The 19,081-nt window shown below is 45.2% G+C and overlaps 1 protein-coding gene across 1 annotated transcript; it reads right to left on the bottom strand.

The window, feature by feature from the left end:
* Positions 1–6,822: 6,822 nt before the first annotated feature.
* Positions 6,823–13,248, bottom strand: LOC115328036 (mitoferrin-1). Its single transcript, XM_042287156.1, is given in 7 exon segments — positions 6,823–7,408; positions 10,588–10,988; positions 11,051–11,107; positions 11,960–12,052; positions 12,114–12,167; positions 12,170–12,185; positions 12,956–13,248. Coding segments are annotated over 7 exon segments (903 nt in total). The 5' UTR covers positions 13,073–13,248; the 3' UTR covers positions 6,823–7,243.
* Positions 13,249–19,081: the final 5,833 nt, after the last annotated feature.

Below are 19,081 nucleotides of genomic sequence, written 5' to 3' on the forward strand. Positions count from 1 at the left end.
GTGGCTCTGAGGCGAGAGCGCCGGCCTACGGATCCCCTAGGTGGCGGGTTTGAATCCCGACCGAGGTGCCCGCAATATGACGGAGGCTTATTGCGGAGAAGGCGCCGTGTAACCGAGCTTTCGGTTGCACGTCAAAAGATCCCCAGGTGGTTGAAATTAATCCTCAGTCCTCCGCTGGGGCGTGCCAGATGCCCGTCGTAGGTTTGGCACGTAAAACCCCCAAATTTGACTTTGATGCCACGAATTTCAAATAAAAATGCTGTAACTGACCAATTATTTTGTCTGCGTGACTGAGAAATGTTCCAATGTGCCTAGTACGATTGGTGATATTTGCTCTTATAATTGAGCGCAGAGAGAAAATGCACTCGCTTTTTCCCATAGAAATGCATTACCGCAAGTCAATTTTTGACTGCTTGCTGTCTGCTTCAAAATGCAACAGCACACTAGCGCCACCTGAGCCTCTAGCGTGTATTGTAATAACTCTATGCGTGCACCAGACTCGGAAAGAGGGCTGGGCATGCTCTTTTGACCAACCAGAAGCCGAAAAGAATCTCCTAGCGGTGGTAGCGAGAAACAGTTCTGATCAAAGGTATATGTTCGTATGTGGTTTTAATAAGCGCGTAAGAGTAGAGTGTAGTAGCTCTTTGTGGTTGAAAATAGGGTGCACGTGATGTTTCGATCATGATCATACAGAAAGATGTAAGAAACGAATGCGCCGCTCGAACTCTGTTTTGCTCGGACACAGTGTTACCGCTCGGACGGCAAATTCCCGGCCCTCGGCGTAAGGATTATGTCGATTGTTCCGCTAGTCGCATTCTTCCACCATCATTTAAGATGAGCATGATTGAAACATCACGTGTACCATATTTTCAGTCGCCAAGAGTTACTCCGATGCACTTATCAGGTTTGTTTCTTGCAACCACCGCCAGGGCATTCATTCCGGCTTCTGGTTGGTCACATTCGAATTTCTGAAGACGCCCTGGAACACGCCCAGCCCGCTTTCGGCCAATGGCGCCTCCTCATTTGTCTGCTATACTTCCCAACGAATGGCCGAACTCTACATATACGGCTCTGGTGAAGCTCTCATCCGCGGGTGTTGCTTTTCCGCAGTGCGCCGGTGCTCGATAAGAAGCACGCTCAACGGGGCTAACCCACCGCGATCAGCACTTCGAAAAATATGAATATCGCAGTTCATTTCGAAGCGAATAACGAATAGCGTATTCTTCGAATTCAATATTTTGAATATTCACACAATATTAGTATGTAGCAAATGGCGAGCTCTTTCCTTTTTTTTTTAGAACACTTCCCACAATTTGTTAGAACACTTCCCAAAATAAGTAAGATATAACTAAGGTTCTGGGGAAATACGTTCCTAGCCTCCTTGATCGTACAACATAATTTTACGATAAGGACTCTATACCCTATTCACCTGGTTTAACAATAAGTCGCATATAACCGCACTGAAGTCGCTATACCTGGAATTACTGTTACGTTAGAAATAACTGGGATTATTAGGCTATAATAAATTTAGAATAGAACCTTTTCTTGTTGGTGTTAAAACAAATTGTTCTAGAGAAAATGAAATAATAAGGTCATTAAAAGAATTATAGAAACTCGAATGATGAACACATGAAATGGTGTCTGTTCAGTTGATACAGATTAAAGTAGAAGAAAGTCACGTGATCACACGCAGAGTCCTCGGAGGCCTCGTTACCACCACAGCAACAGCACCGTCCGCAACAAAAAGTAGTTCTAGGTTTCTTTCTCTTTTAACGGCAATTCAACTCGCGTGATTCCATCTCTATCGAGAATATATTAAAAACAAAGAATAAATATTCACGAATTTAAGAGTTTCAATTATATTTAAACCAAAAAAGTGACTCCACATCGTTATCCGCTCCCGATTTTTTTTCTCCTATTAGAGCCGTAGCCATTGGTAATCGCAGCCATGTAACCGACTGCTTCGCTCAAAACATTGCCCTGGCATTAGCACTCGCCACAGATTTGCGGGGAAATGGAGCGTATGGTTGTCTCATGAACTTTTCCCGAAGAGCTTGTAACTCTAGCAGACGGCAATGTTGCAGCGGTGGACGTTCATACAAAGTTGGTTGGTTTTGCAGCAGACGGCTCTTGACCAGCAGACAAGAGCCGGTTCCTTGGCACAGTGACGCTCCAGTGATGTGTTATCATGTGCCTCGCTCCAACGCTCTTATTGGGTCGCATGGGCCGTACCTCCACAGTTTGCCAAGTTATCGTGAAACGAAGTATAGGAAGGCAGCTAGTGTGAACTGTACTAACTTGCAGACAAAGAACACTGGGTGAGCGCATGCTTGGATGCCTGCCGGCTCTGAGACCCAGAGCAGTAGTGGCAAGTCATCTTATATAGGTTAGGGGTAGTAGTCACGGGAACACAAAAGAATGCCCCCTCTTGTTCGATCCTTGGTGACGATGTGTCCTTTACGAAGGGAGTGATGACCGAGCTGCTGGCTGTGGTTGTTGATGGCCCATTTCCTTTGAAGCTTGTTTGGCTGACGATGCATAGCACCGACACAGCAATAGCCTGCAGACAAAAAAAACTGGGTGAGTGCATACTTGGATGCTGTCAGCTCCGGGATCCAAAATAGTACTGGCAACAGCCCTTTTATATCGGTCCAGGGTAAGCTCATTTGCAGTGGGGGTGGTAGTCGCAAGAACACGGACGATGTGTTCTTCACGAAGGGAACGATGACTAAGCTGCTGGCTGTTGTTGATGGCCCACTTCCCTTGAAGCTTGTTTGGCTGACAATGCATAGCACCTAGCAATAGCCTGCAGATGAAAAAAAAAATTGTAGAGCCCTTCCACTTCACGTGAAGATGGAGGACTAGCGAACCTGTTATCTTTATGATGTCTAGGACGACCTCAAGGACAACTTCTAAGATGCCGCCTAGAGGACGACATCTAGGATAACCTCAAGGACAACTTCTAGGACGATGCCTAGAGGACGTCTAGGGTGACCTCAAGGACGACTCCTTGGACAACCTTAAAGACGAAGTCTAGGACGACCTCAAGGACGACTCCTAGGGGATGACCTCTCGGACGACGTCTAGGGCGACTTAGAACGACCTCAAGGACGACACCAAGAAGACGACGTCCTCGAGGACGGCTTCTAGGAGGACGCGTAGAGAAATTCCGTCTTTCCACTCTGGTGAAGATGGAAGACCAGCAAAGCTGTACTGGCTCGAGTTTTGTGTCAACACGCTGCTTGTTCGCGGACACGATAGTGGGGGAACAAGCCCTTAACAGCCTCGCTGTAAAAAAAAACTGGATGAGCACATGCTTGGATGCCTGCCGGCTCCAAGACTTAATTTAGTTTTCTACACTGCTGCGTCTATGTTATGCAAGAGGATTCCTTGCTTTTTTTTTTTTACCTAAAAGTAAAAGTGGATTGCACAATGATTACTCCAAATTAAGACTGCAAGTTCGGCTAGTTGGTTCTGATGCATACTGAGGTTTTATACCAAAAAATACAAGGACAGAGTGAGCGGCAATACATGTCCTTTCACTTTTGCCCTTGTGTTTTTTGGCATAAAACCTTAGTATACACCAACTACTTGTTTCAAATCAACACTAATGCCAATATCTAAAAAGATGCAGAAAATTTATGTAGACCTAAGTGGTTTGAAACATTGATATTTGCTCCCAGTGCTGAGCAGAACTGAACTAATAGCCGTGAACCCGAACCACTAAAATTTTGATTCGTATCCATGGCTTTCCCAAAGCTCGTTGTCACTGCGATGTGGAAAAAAAAAAAAAAAAAAAAAAAAGAGTGCAAGACAGAAAAGGAAGTGAAAAATATATAAGTGGCATGGGGCATCGGTGCACAAGTTGGATAAGACACAACCTCAAAGTATTTTGGTTTGTTTGACAACCGACATTTAATCCTCCTGGTCACAAGGAAAAAAGGCAAGTTCAGTGCATAGTTCACATGCTGCACAAGCTAGTTCTTACAAGATATCGTAACTGGAGAAGACTAAATGCTTTTTGCACTGGAAGTGTGTACATTATGATAAAATAATGCACATGCAGGCACCTTTATTAATGCACATCACATAGCTTGATTTTGTTTAATTAACGGCTTTTACCGACTTGTTACCTATTCATGTTCCACAAACAAGACTTTTTTGGTTATTAATACTAGGCTGTACCATGCTACTATACTGCTTCGGCACTACAGGTTGTTTTTGATAATGTAGTGATTGCGCAGGCGAGCTGGTGGATGTTAACCATTTTGTACTTAGCCCGAGACTGAGGCAGGAAAAGAGGAAAGTTTCGAAGTAGAAGAAAAATGAACAGTCGAAGACACGTCTCTAACACAGCTAAAGACAAGTTTATTTGGTCACCTTATATACACTCCACAAACTTCACCACAGAACCTTCCCGATCTCGAAAGCCAAAAGATGACAAAGGTTTCACATCTTTCCACCACAATCGTCAAACGACCTTGACGTTTTCCACGAAGCAATGAACAATAGCTCCCCTCATCCGGAAGACACTTGACTGAATCCTTCGCTACACAATACACTCTCTCCCTCTACTCTCCGACCCACAATCACAAAGCATCCCGGTAACAGAAGATATCAATCCACGTGATACACAAAGGAAGAAACCACTTACACCTTCACATTCAACAAGCACTTTACAAAACTTTCAAATCCGCAAGAATGATTTTGCACTGCTGCTAAGCTGTAACGACACTGACTAATGCAGTTGCCCATTGATTTCATTCTTATTGTTTCTTTTACAACCCTTTTGATGTCGTTTAACTCCCTGTGTATTATCTCTGTTTCAGACCAGTGGGGTATACAATTATTATATTCTTGAACATGTTTCGCTATTTCCGAATTGGCAACGTTGTTTTTGACATTCCTTTTATGTTCAGTCAATCTGTCATTTATACACCTTGACGTCTGCCCCACATATTTAAAGCCACATTCCAGGGGGATTTCATATACCACTCCATTACCACACGGAATAGACTTTTCTTGATGCGTTTTTGCGCATTCCCTTACACTTTTGTGGAAGGGTGTGAGCTTACCCAACTTATATTGTGGTGGAAAGATGTGAGACCTTTGTTATCTTTTGGTGTCTTCGACTGTTAATTTTTCTTCTACTTCGAAACTTCCCTCTTTTCCTGCCTCAGTCTCGGGCTAAGTACAAAAAGGTTGTTTTTGTAAATAAATAAAACAGTTATGCTCTGCAAGGTGTCGAAAAGTGATTATAGACAATTACAAAAAGCTTCCCACAAAACTTAATGTCACTTGAAAAATGTAGCATGTCTTGCAATGGGGGATGTCACAGACTTGGCAGACCTCGAGGTTCGGCGAGCCTTCAAACTCTGAGCAAAGTGTGACAAGGTTCAGGACAGCCCTGCCACTATGCATTTTAAACTTTGGGGGGGGGGGGGAATCTACCGCCGAGAGGTTTTATCCCCGAAAGATGACCCACCCCTAGCTTTGGTACAATGCGGTATTTTTTAAAAAAACACCAAAAGATATCTTACTTCTAGTAATTCCACTGCACGGGCCAATGGTGACCTCAACGGAAATGAGGACACTTAGGCAGGCAATAAATGCTGACTGGGCATAACAGTCTTTTTTGGTTCATAGCCTCCCTGCTGCGATTACAAGCTTGAAAGGTCACAGGACCTACGTGGCAATGAAGTGATCGACATTTTGTACGATAGTGATAGGCACTGCTCATTTAAAGGTTTTGAGGGCGAGCGAACAAAGCGTAAACAAACCTTCACATTGTTTTGCTAAATATTTGTTTGCAACTTTTCTTGGTTATACTATATTGCACATTTGCCCACTCCCCATTTTCATGATTTGCCCTTGATTTTAGGTGGGCTGTCTCTAAAATATTGTGGTATACTAATTTTAAAAGATCACTACTAAAAGATGCAAATGATTTCAATGGAGAACTTCAGCCCATGTACAGAAACTTTTCAAAAGTGTCTGCCATTGCTCGATCATCCAAGCAGGTTTGGCACAAGGGAACTCGGCACGACTCATATTGAAAACGAGTCTTGTGTCAACATTTGGATCCAATCTTCGTGCCCAAGAAATGGCCACCATCAATGCTGCTCCAAGGGCTTTTGAAAAGGGTCAAGTTCAAAGGCACAAGATGATCCGAAATTAATCGAAAATTGACACACTAGACAGCAGATCAGTTCAAATTTGTGACATGAAAGCATTAGCTGCAACAGTATGTTGCCATCTCGCCCGTTGTATGCGTTGTGCCTTGACACAACTTGGCAAACACCAAATTAGCCATGACTATGGCGAGCCAAAGCGGAGCATAGGGGCGAGGCTTGTAGCAGTGTGCTGTCGGAGCACACTTTTGCGCAGAGCATACTTTACCCCAGAGCCCCAGGGCAGTGCACTCAAGGCGCCTCGGTCGGCCACTAGTCAGTGCGGCTGATGGTCAAAAAGGGCAACTTTGGGCGGGCCACCCAATGACTGGACACAAGTGCGCGTTGGAGTTAGGCGCGGGACACTCGAAAGGTTGAGCTCAGGGTCAACGAGTGCGGCCACAGGTTGTCTCCGAGTTGCGAGAATTCACCCAAGATGTCAAAGCAAACTTGACTGCCTGGCCGGTCGGCAAAAGCCCCTGTGAGCCGATCGGCTCACAGGGGCTTTTGCCCTTTGCAAAGTTATGCTGAAACAGTGTATAGAAGCAATTTAGTACTTTCCATAGGCACAGTTTTCTCGCGAGGTTAACGCAAGAACATAAGCCACTCGACAGCAAGGACGGACTAAAGTTGAGGAACAATAGGAGAAGCGTTTATAAAAATCAACTACTGCGTCACATTTATTTCTGCTCAACACACTCCAAAGTCCTGTAGTCTTTTCCTTTCCCGTCAACAAAGCGTGCACGACAACGTGAAGAACCAGACACTGGGATAACTGGTGACCAACACTCATCGAGTGGAGGGGCACAGCCCAGAGCGATTCCACCCGAGGTCTTGGGGCTGCAGCCCGAGCCAGCGGATGCCAGAGGCCTCCTGAAAGACGCCGGTTATGCCAATTGCTGGAGGTCTGTTGCCAGCGACCTGCTAGCAAGCGCTTGGAGTATCACGAGGCCTCTGAGCTGCACTGTGGCCCGACTAGTTGTTGCCATTCGCTGAGCCGCGGCAATGTGTGGCCCTCTGGATCGTAGGCTGCCATATGGAGAGCTGCTCCGAAGGAAAGCCTCGCTTGCAGTCTACATGCTCGGCCTGGCTATCGAGACGCCCGCCACGGCTGTGTCGATACTCGTTGCTGGGCTAAACTCCCTTTCTCTCGAATTCAGGCTGGCCTTGAAGAATTCATAGACGGACCAGGAGATGGCTGTTGCAGGCATCTGGAACAGCACCCTGGCGTTCAAGCCCTGCGCCGAGAAAGGAACACGTTAGCACGCACGCTTCAAGTAGTTTCCAAATTTAGGGAGGGGAGATGTATGCGAGATGTGAGCAGTGATGCGCAAGCAGGATCTGGCTAGCACAATATGGGTTGAAATTGAGAAAGAGAAGACGAAAGCATGCAGGGACATCAGAACACTGAGCTCTCGTTAGAATCAATGAATGGACGCAAAGCTGGCTGCCTTCGTCTCTAGTCCCTCTTTGAATGCGTTCGACCAGCGAGTAGAGGCAGCTAGCTTTGCGTCTACCTACTAATCACTCTAACAAGAGGTCAGTATCCTGACGTCCCCACACGCTCTTATCTCCTTTTCTCATTCAATTTCTACCCAAATGGGGACCGCTGAAAATGGTAGCATTTCCTTCGATTAAGAAGTGTCTAAGAGCAAGCAGAAGGGATGTGCATTAATCGTGCATTCAATTTGTGGTGTGTTACACTATTCAGCATTCTGCAAGCTTAATAAAAAAAAGGACATAAGCCTAAATTTCAATTTTTTTTTTTTAATTCATTTTTGTCAGGGTTTTTACAGGATTTAAAGAAAGATATTCAAGGAATTTCAAGGTCTTGTAGGAGTATTTTCTAGGACCTAACAGTGGGATGTGACGACCTTCAGAGTCCACAACACTTCGGCGTTTGTCACCAACTCAACTGTCACCAACGCATTTGTCACCAACAACACCAACTGCAAGCAGGGTTTAGGTTTGGCAACTGCAATGGAGGCGGGAAAGTGGTTTGTTCACTTGTGCCCAGAGCCAGGTAATTTTGCACCGAGCGATCTTCATGATGCCGGCAAGTTTCGCGTTCTTCATATGGCTCTTCAACGCAGACTCGCCCATGGCAGCGACATTACAGGTTTTTCTGCACATCTTGCATCTTGCACGATGCTGATTTGTCGTATCTGGCGCCACCCAGTCCTTATATTCATCACTGCAGAGCCACGCACCTTGAAACTTGCTTTTGCCGGGCATTTTCCTACGACCGACGACAAAACACGAGGCCAATGGCGGAAACAGTGCGGAACGTTATCAGATTAGCTGAGTTCCGGAACTGCTCATAGACTCTGCATGCACGAGCAATACCACCCCTGCCCCCCCCCCCCCCCCCCCCCCCCCTCCACCACGACTCGCCTCCCGTCGTTCGACGCACCGGATGGCTGCTTTGGTAACTACAGTGTTACTATGGGATGCGTATGTTTCGAAGCGCAGCGTCTAGATGGCGTTCCACTGTAGTCTATGGAACACACAGTTCGATGGGTGGCAGGGAGTTCCACAACCGAGGTAATCTAGTAACGTTGACACAGCGCAAAGCATTCCCGGATCAGTTTGGATTCGGATCTGCTCCAATGTGGTCAACCATCCAATGAACATCAGCTAAATCAAACCAAATTGAAATAACTTAGACCAAAACGAAAAAAAAAAAAAAAAAATCAATAAGCATAACAAAAATGTACAATAGATACCCGCATTTGCTATTATAAATAGCCATTCACGAATTTTCAAGGTCTAGCCAAAAACTCCAGGGCTTTCAAGGGCCCAGCAAGCCAAATTTTCAAATTCAAGGGTTTTCAAGGTCTAGCAAAAAAAATCCAGGATTTTCAAGGGCCTTGAAAACCCAATTTTTTAATTCAAGAGTTTTTAAGGAATTCAAAGACATGTGCACACCCTGTTCAAGCTTGAGGTTTTCGAAACTAATTATACACCCTTACACTAAATTTGGTAACCATACGCCAAATAATTATGTTGCTAGAAAATATTTTCAACACATTGTGAGGCAGTAATAAAGTAAAGGAGTTCAATGTTTGAATGCATTTTTCTCAGTTCCACTTTTTGCTGCAAATTTCAAACGAAGAAATCTTTTGTTCGAAAGTAAAAGTATTCTGATACCACAATCAAAAATTTTTTTTTTAACTGAAATTTACTGGGGAATCAGGCTATCTACTTTATTTTGTTTTAAGTTGAAGTCCTCATTGAGAAAAAAAAACAATGTTTTCAAAAATTGACATAGGACAGATATGCATCTGATATTTTTGAGGTAATAACCCTTCCTGAAATATCCACATTTGAGTTATAAAAACTACATAGCCCAAAGTCTCACATCCCCCACTTTATATTCAAGCAGTCAAAATGGTGCTTAATAGCTTCATTTGCATAGCATAGATTTCTTAACAAAGAGTGACACATCTGCAGGTATGTAAAATTGAGAGAGCTGAAGGTTTGCACAATACACATACATCTGATGTTAAATATCCCCTGCAAATATCATTCTGATCACTTGAGTAGTTCAGAAGTTAAATCTCTAGCCAGTGTCCCCCCCTTTAATTAAGGAAGTGCAGCATATAAACAGAAAAGACAATTTGAGAGGTTAGTAATAAAAACAGGTCGGCTCAAAATATGCACAAACACTGAGTGAATAACAAATATAATGCAGTGGCTCTATAACGAACATAGGCACTACTCCAGGTGCTCTTTCCTTCTTAACCATTTTTTTTCTCCTCAAAAATCGCTTAAATGATGATTTTGTTTTTCTAAGAATGTTTTTTGGGCCACCTTTTTTACTGCAGATTCTCTAGAATTTAGCTTTAATGAGAAGTGATATTTACAATTTTCTCAATTATGAAAAGTAAAAAAAATGAGGTTTACAACTTCCTGTAACACCGAATTAGAGCGCAGCTCTTGAGGAGGAGGAGGGGTACTGAGGGGAGGGTATGCTACTCCTCCTCCTGTCCTCCCCCTCTTCCTCCTCCCCTTCTCCACCCCTCCCTCCTCCTCTTCCCCACATGTTGCATCAAGGGACGTTTCCCATGATGCAACGCGTGACGTGACGTCACGTGACCCTCGGGACGTCACCTGGGTTTAGTGACGCCACGTGACATCACGTTACCCTTGTGATGTCAAGTGACCCTCGTGACGTCAAGTGACCCTAGTCAAGTCACGTGACCCTAGTGACATCACGTGATCCTCGTGACGCCACGAGTCTCGCGCGTTGCATTATGGGACATTTCCCATAATGCACCGCGCGGTTATGCCGACGCCGACGGCGACGCCGCTCAAGCTGGAAACGGGCGCCTAAGAGCTGAGCTCTAAAAGCAACAACGTCCACGTACAGAGGCTTTCAAAGGAACCGAAAGGCTGGTGCCAGACAAAGCCTCACCCGGAAGTATCCCTTGAGGCCGCAGCAGCTGTAGATGGTGGTTGCCGCATTCACCAAGCCACTGATCTGAGACTGGTGCGTGTTCCTGAGGAGGGAAGACTCCTGCGTGTTGAGCAGGGTTTTGCAGACGTCCAAGGGTGTCGTGACGGCTGCCGCAAAGGCACCCGCAATGCCCCCGGACACCATGTGTGCCACGGGGTTGTAGGTACGCTCCTTATTGGTCAACACCTGCACAAACTCGTAGGTGACGAAATGAACGCACTGGAAGGGAATGTTCATCGAGAGCTGCGTCGTGAAGCTGCGGTAGAAGGCGTGGCCGCCCTCTTGTCGCCAGACGTAAAAGAAGCACTCGCTGCAGCGCTTAAACTGGCTGTTGTACATCTGCATGCGTTGCTTCACCACTGGAACAAAACCACGCAGGTTGTTAGGCAAAAGGGCGGTAGGGGCTCTTATTGGAACTCACCTTCGGCAGGGTTCATGATGCTGTCATGCATCACAGTGGCCAAACATCCAGCCAAGCCTGCGGGGGTCAAGGTCTCAGAGTTACTCGGCTCTCGTACAATATCTACCACATGCCCACCTACACTTTTCAGTTATCTATCTCTCACACACTCAAATACAGCCTCCGAAAATAGCTGCTTCTTGAGGAAGGTTGAACCCATCAGCTTGTCTTGCAGTGCACTGTCCTCGTCCATCTTCCATTAACTTGACTTCCAAAGTACTGGACATACCATAATTTATACTAATACTTGCTGCTGCTGATAACAGCTCATCCTAAACCAGATATCCTTATCCCAACAGATTATTGTAATACAAGACCCACTAAAACAAATCCCTTATGCTTAGTAGATATGTTTGCAAAGTAGCCTCACAGAAGCCTGGACACTTCCTCTCAGTGTGCATTCTTCCTCACGGTTCTACAAGGTGTCACATTTGAAACATGCAATGGTTCACGCTATAATTTCAGCCTGAGGCATACCTGTCTCAATAGAAGACTGAACACTGGTTCAAAATGGCATCGAACTTGACAACATTAGGGAGCAAGAAATGAGGCACTAACGAGTAGTCTGCCAATTCAAGTCGTGATGGCTAACCAACATGATACGCCGCAAGGACTAGGGCAGAAGTTCGACACGGCTGTTTCGTCCGCTACACCTTGGGAGCACCGAGGACGATTTCCCCGGAGGATTTTTCTCTCGTTAATTTCTCCTTTGTCTTTTCTAAATTTGGTTAGTTGTCGGAGCCACTAGTATATATTTTGGGGTGGAATTACAGCTCGTACCGACACTTGACTTTCATGGGCGACCCGAATTCCTCTTGTTCAGACCTGGTACAAAGTGAGCAACTGCCTCAGAAATGTGACAGGAGGCACCTTGAGAAATGGGGCTGTTGGTGCCATGCTCTGTGCCACTGATGATTCGCTTCAGCTTCTCGTAGCAGGAAAAATAGAGGGCGTGCGCCGGTCCTGCACCAATGACCACCGCACTCATCCCCCGCACGGGCCGCATGGCCCCTTCGTACCGCACCATCTTGTAGAAGGCATCTGCTATGGAGCGATACCTGGCACCCGGATTTGGTCGAAGGCTTTGCATTCGTGTCTGCAAACAAGAGACACTCCGTCTGCACACTCAACACCAAGATTGTGGAATAGCACTTCTGCTATTAACTCTCGCTCGGGGAAGGAGCTTTGGTAGACAGTGAATGAACCAGGGAGGTCAGAGCACCGAGAGGTATAAAAAATACCTGTCTCACTTGGGCTGTCTGTAACTTGCACTACAACAGCGGTATCCTAACTTCTGCGCCGAATCCTCTACTTGTTCGAAACTATTTTTTTTTAGATATTTAGAACAATTTTTTTTAAACCAGCGACTTGCTGCTTGTATGATCGAACTGCTAGAGCAAGTGGTGCGCTTTTGGCGAAACTTACGAACCGGCTCCGCTCTTACCGCCAGTGCACTTGGCGGTTGGAAAGCGGCATACCAAGGACGTGCCAACCTTAACAATATTCACGGCCTTGTATGTCATAAGCGGTGCGAATTGCAGAAAACCCGCGTGAAAGCTATCTTGTGTCCTCCATACAAAAAGAAACGAGACGGCCTCGAGTAACCGCTTCGCACCGGCAAGGAGGGTCTCAAGGTCGTCGGCTAGTTTTTTTTCCCGGATCAGTAGATGTCGTGGGAAAGCACAACACTCCCAGGTAAACATGTAGTATACATTTTAAGTCCCCAACGTGTGTATGACCATATTTCTCGGGGAAACAGAGCGGATCGTGAGTTGGTTTCAGAGGCGCAGGTAGAGCAGTCAAAATACGGAAATTGGTTGGTCGGATAGCCCTCATGTCAGGCATCGTTCATCATTCCACATTTACCTTGACAGAGTCCAGGGGGTACATAACGCAGTGTTCCATGATTCCAGCAGCGGCACCCGCAAGCATGTGGGTCACCGCACTACCCGTCGGTAGACTCTCATACTCGTCGAACTCCATAGGAGCGAGGATGACCTGCGGGCTGGCAAGCCGCCCAAATTAAAAGCGAAATCTCACACGTAGAGTATCACGAAAACTCATTAAAATTTGATACTTTAAGAGTGCGAAAACCCATATCTCAAGGAGCACTCGCGGTTGGTAGCCACCTATCGAGAAGTGCGAAGGTGCGAATGGCGCTGAATCAACCGGCGGATACTTCAAGCGACTTCCGGTTAGCTATTTGAGCGCCATCTCTTATCCGTTAGTAGATTCCACGAAATATGTGTTTTGCGATGTTTTGTTATCTCCATTAATACACACTTCAAAGAAATAGTATAGAGTAACAAATAACATGGTAATAAAAACAAATAAAAATGAAAGAAAAAAACAAGACCAGTTCTCAAGTAACTTTATACGAAGGACAAATTAAAATGGCACCATAAATGTTTTTGTTTTAGTCATTATTGACTGTTTCGAGGATTATTCTTTAGAATCGAGACTGAGGCACTTTTGGGATCACAGATGAATGCGACAGTGCGACGTTCACCTGTCGCTATTATTGAAACAAAACCGAAACAAGACGCTCCGGCAAGTGCGCGCGAACATGTCCAATGGAAGTCTTCTGCATGCTGCCATCTTTCCTTACTGGGCTGTGGAAGGTTTTTGAAGCAACGCTGTTGGTCCGGAGCACTGTTGAGGCTACGCATTGTCTGCTACGGGCTTATTTCTTTTTCGCCTGACCCAAAGTTTGCGTTCAAACGTGGAGAAACTCGTGGAGGCTGCCACATCCTGCCAAATAAAAGAAAATAACTGAAATTTGGATGTCGATCCCATGCATTCCGCCGAACGAATGAATGAAAATTGCGGCTCTCTCCGCTCAACTCGAAGCTATTTTAGTAGATTGTATCATACTTGGGTAGTAATTCAATTACAGTAATTAAATTACTGTAATTTAATTACTTTTCCTAGTAATTTGTAATTGTAATAATTACTTTTGGTTGAAAGGAATTGTAATTTAATTACTTTCTAGCATCAGTAATTGCTAAATTTCAGGCACAATTACAATTACTTTTGCAAGATTTTGCGGCGGTGGCGCTTTTCCCCCCTGGCCACGGCGACGAGAGCACAACCGAAGCAATAAAGGGGGAGAGTCTCCCAACCTGCTCAAAAAAAGGGAAAAGAGGGATGGGATAGAACGGAATGAAGGATTTTGTAGACTGCAAAACAATTTAATGAAGAATTTGAGAAATAATTTGATAAATGAGGGCTTCATTCGCGTCCGTTTTCGTTCCTGTCGTAGTTGAATCTGACTCTTCGTCTCGTTCGCTTCCTGTTGCTCCTGTTTCTAGGGGTCTTTCTTATTTCTCATTCCCACACGGGGGCATGGGGGTCGAAGTCGAGCTGGTTGGCTCCGATCACATCATCCGGTCGAGGCGGGGAGGTTCGAGGTTTTCCTTACGCGTCTTCGCCGCTAGCATATTCGCTTACATATTTCAGTCAAGTTTGGGGACTTTTTTGTTCATGAAATTATTCTCTTTTCTTTATGAGTTTTTCACGTCTTTCTCCTCTATCTCGTATGTTGGTACCACTAACAGAGGGTCGTGCTACTCTAACATCGAGGCGAAGAAGCGCAGTTTAGCAACAACAGTTGGAAGTAAGGCAGGGTGAGTCGTGTTAATGAGACCTGCTGCTTCTTTGCTTCTTCGCCTGACATGACGATTCTAAATTTATTATATATCTCAGGAGCTTTTTTTTGGGTGTTACCGTGCACTGAATTAACCCAGAATCCCTGGCAAGAGAGTTGCTGCTATTGTGACACTAGTTTTGTGGAAGCGACCGCAGTTCGCGTGCTACGGTTACCCACGTCCGACATGTTGCAAGTCCACAGACAGGGAGAGGCAGCGAATCATCGAGTTTTATGATACCAGTACTGTCACATATTTGTTTCCTTGTATTATTTTTAAGTTTATTTTTTGTTGGTTTGACTTGGATACCATTTGCACAAGCTCTAAAGAGATTCACCTCGCACCTGTGAATTTTGTCGCCATTTATTTTTATTTTTTGAGAATATAAGAAATCATAAGTTCATTACTCCAAACTATTAAGTTCTATAATCCATTTAACAAATTTCATAAAAGGAAAGTACAATGCGTGACATTTATACAGCGGCCATATAACTCGTTTACAGTTATATGGCCCAAGGTGGGTAACTCTCAGAAATAAGTAATTGTAAAGTAATTGCATTACTTTTAAAAAGTAATTTGTAATTTCAATGAACTACTTTCGCGTAGTAGTAATTGTAATTGTAGTTAAACTACTTTGGGAGCTAAGTAATTGTAATTGTAATTAAATTACATTTTGAAAGTAATTTACCCATGTATGGATTGTATAGGAGCAGCCGAGAGTTCAGGCGCATGCGGAAACACCTCTCGCTCTGCGCCGTGGGCTGATTGGCTCACTCGGGAGAGGGACGTTACGGCGAGATCATAGACTAGCCAAACTCTCTCCATATATGGCTCTGGCCCGGATGTCACCGTCGAACCTGCCGAACCTGCTCTGGGTGAATAGATAGATGAATATACGGCTACGTCACTCGAATAGGACGGGCTTCTGGGCCATCTAGCCAGTGCTTCGTTTTTAATTCTGGGACATTATGAGTTTCCTTTGATGGGCGACACTGGGAACTGAAGGGGCCATATAATAAATTTTTAATATGTTTACTAAAAAAAAAGTCAGTAGATTTTCTTGTTTTTCAGTGAATCAGTAGACCCGGAACGAAATCAGTAGATCTACTGATAAATCAGTAGACCTGGCAACACTGTTTTGTCGCCGAGGGTGAGAGAGAGGGAGAGGAGGGACCACACTTTTCACACCCTCTCTCATAACCAAGCGGTTGCCATGACGACGGCGCGCGTATTGTTTTGTCTATTTCTTATTGCTTTTGGAGAAACCCAATGCCCGTTAGGGGAGATTTGGCGCTGCCGTCTGCAAGAGTCCAGAGCCGTGCAAGAGTCCGCCGTTTGGCTGAATCTCTTCAACCCCCGGACAGTACAATTCGGAAAGGCCTGCGTATGACGTCATCGTTATTGTACTCCGACCCGCCCCAAGCGGCAAATATGATGGTCACTGCCACAGTGGTCACTGCAAACCGACAGACGCCAACAGATGCGTTCGTTTTGGCCACGATGTAAGATATATATATATATATATATATATACTAGGTCAACTGTAATATACGGGGTTTGCTATTTGGTATTTGCACAGCACTAGCCGGGGGGTCACGTGACACTCCAGAGACGCGGCGCTAGTGTCTATGCGACTTCCCTGAAGCTGGCCCAGACAGCAACCAGTCTACTTTTGAGGTGCTCCTGTGTATTGTCACGGGTGGTGACCAGAATAACAATAAATAAACAGGAAGAACTAAACGTTTAATGTGGCGAAGATTCGGCGGAGAAGGTTCGAGCGTAGCGCGCTCGGGGCGAGAATGAACAAGCACTTTCTAGAACAACAAAAACAAGGATGAACGATAGTTATGTCCGCAGCAAGAATGAACGAGAACTTTCTACAAGTCCGTGACCCTGCGCAGTCCCGTTCACACTCTTGCGACTGCTTGCGAGTCGCGACCTCTTAAACCTGGGTTCCTTAAAACTTCTTAAAGACCGACCAACGAAATCATTTTCCGCAAGGTACGAAAATGCCCCTCGCGCCCTCCTCCTTTCACCCTCTCCCAAAAATCACGTGACGGCAGGGGCTGCTTTTCTGTCGGCTTTTTCTGTAAGGATAATCCTCAAAAAGCGCGAAAGGAGCGGCTAGCTGCGAGCACCACAACGACCTTGAGACGTCCAGGTGTCTTCCCTCGTTGACGCGGGCACGCTCCATCCGCGAGACTGAGGAAGCCAGCGCGACCGAACGCTTTTTCCCACAAGCTGCAGGTTCGAGGCCGCTCGATCGGCGGAGATCGAGGGGTCGTGGCATGGCTGGGTTCGTTCCAGCAGCTGCTTTCTGGCATCGCGCGGCTGCTGGAGCCATTCCCGTGTCTGCGCAAGGATTGGCTTGCGCAATAAAGGGTTCGGTTTGTCGATAATACATTTATTTTTAAAACTTGTAAATCAAGTGGCTTTCCCTAATCTCTTCATTACTGTTTGAAACACATCTCATCTCATAGGTTGTTCATCCCATTTTGGACTCTTTTGCGTATTTATTCGTCCTTACCTCTGCTTGGTGACTGTGTTATAACTTGATAAAGACCCTTAAATATTGGCGTGGGCTTGCGCAATCAAAGCTGTCCCGGATTTATCCAAAATTGGAAGGATTGGCGTCAGGAGGGGTTGAAGAAGCAAACCGAAATTCTTGCTTCTAATGAAGACGGCACAATCGTAAGATAGGTCTTTGCTTCACTTGCCTCCACAACGCCCCATCGTTTACACTATCGCAACTTCTCAGTAACACAGCTGTCTGCCACATTTTACTCAGGGTTACTATAGATGTGGCCCCACAGGCTTTCCCGTTATCAGCAAGTCGACTTTTTAACGACCGGCGACTCTCCTGAGTGAGAATAAATATTATCACCTTCCCACAACATCCACCCCTTTCTCCCCCCCCCCCCCCCCCCTCTCCCTTTCCCACTCCAGGAAGCTGCCTGCAGACTGCGCTTTTCGGCTACTCATTCTCAACACATTTGAACGTGGAAGTAAACACATTGCATGAACGACGCCCAGTTTATTTGCAACTTAAATAATGTGACTCCACTGTTGGGGCCCAATCAGTTTCATCATCAATCATTATTTGTTATGATTTCATGGTGAAAGTATGTTCGTCGTGATGCCACAAAAGTGGTCGATTTAAGGGGAGAAATAGGTCCTCGTTTTTATTTTGCTGAAATAATCGCTCCTGTGACGCTCTAGTGAGTAAGGTCAAAGCAACCGAGGCAGTGCGTAATACTTTACAACTGTCGTTTACGATAAAATATTTGTGGGGAGTGCGTAAAATTGTTTACACCACAAAAGCACACCTAAAAACAATAAAATACAGCAATGGCAAAAAAAAAAAAAAAATCAGCTTGTGAAATCCTGCTTTCCACTCTCTCTCTTCTTTTTTTTCGCGCCACTACAAAAAATAGCGGCCGAGCAACGAAATTTGATTAAAACCTCGCTTCTTGGAGAAAGGACACCAGGCTATAGGGTAGTGAATCTACCAGGGAGTTTGTAGAAATAATAGGCGACTGTTGAATCTAGCCTTTGGCACAAATTATGCCCGGGATATTTTCATTTTCCTTCCACGCGATTAGAAGGCAAGACGCTGGGGGAATTCTAGTGCACTAACATGCTGCTTCTAAAAGAAAGTACCAGATTTCTAGTGCATGTCAATCTACATGTAAATAGTTTAATCACTGCGCACAAACATTCGTGGCCTGGAGGATGACATGGAAGCATGACGGAAAGCAGCTTGCTGAAAATAGAAGTCTCTGTTGCATTGCGCAGGTGTGAAGAATTATTACGTATTTTTGTCTTATTTCCGTGCCAAAATAAAAACAGCGTTTAGAAACCAAACCTTGTGCGTTTTGAGGAGCGCCGAAAGGACATAAAAAACCGGGACAACCAGAGCTTGTCCTGGTTCCTTGTTTGTTCGGAGCCTTTAAAAAGGGGATGAAAAATTATGAATCGAGTGACCCGACTTACCACATTAGAACTGTTCATTTCCATTGCAACAGGCTCTCTTCAAACGTCTTGCATAGTTCAGCTTGTACTGGTCCGTTTTTATTTTCGGTTCCTTTCAAAAAGGGAGCTCTAAGCCACTAGTCCAAACTACCACATTCATAATCTGCGGAAGCGGAGAAGTGAAAATGTAACAAAATAAGTGATTCGCCCACGTTATTTGAGGTCTATAGAAAGCGGACAGAATAGAAGGGGGCCGAAATCTCTTTCAAGAACACACAATCTTCTCTTCAATTCTGTCTAACAATTTGATGTGAAGGTGTACTTGGCTATGGCATTATTCGTTTAGAAATCAAGCGAAACTTTGTATCGGATC

This window comes from Ixodes scapularis, unplaced genomic scaffold (genome assembly GCF_016920785.2).
Source record: "Ixodes scapularis isolate PalLabHiFi unplaced genomic scaffold, ASM1692078v2 PGA_scaffold9__187_contigs__length_104089568, whole genome shotgun sequence".
NCBI classification, from domain to species: domain Eukaryota; kingdom Metazoa; phylum Arthropoda; class Arachnida; order Ixodida; family Ixodidae; genus Ixodes; species Ixodes scapularis.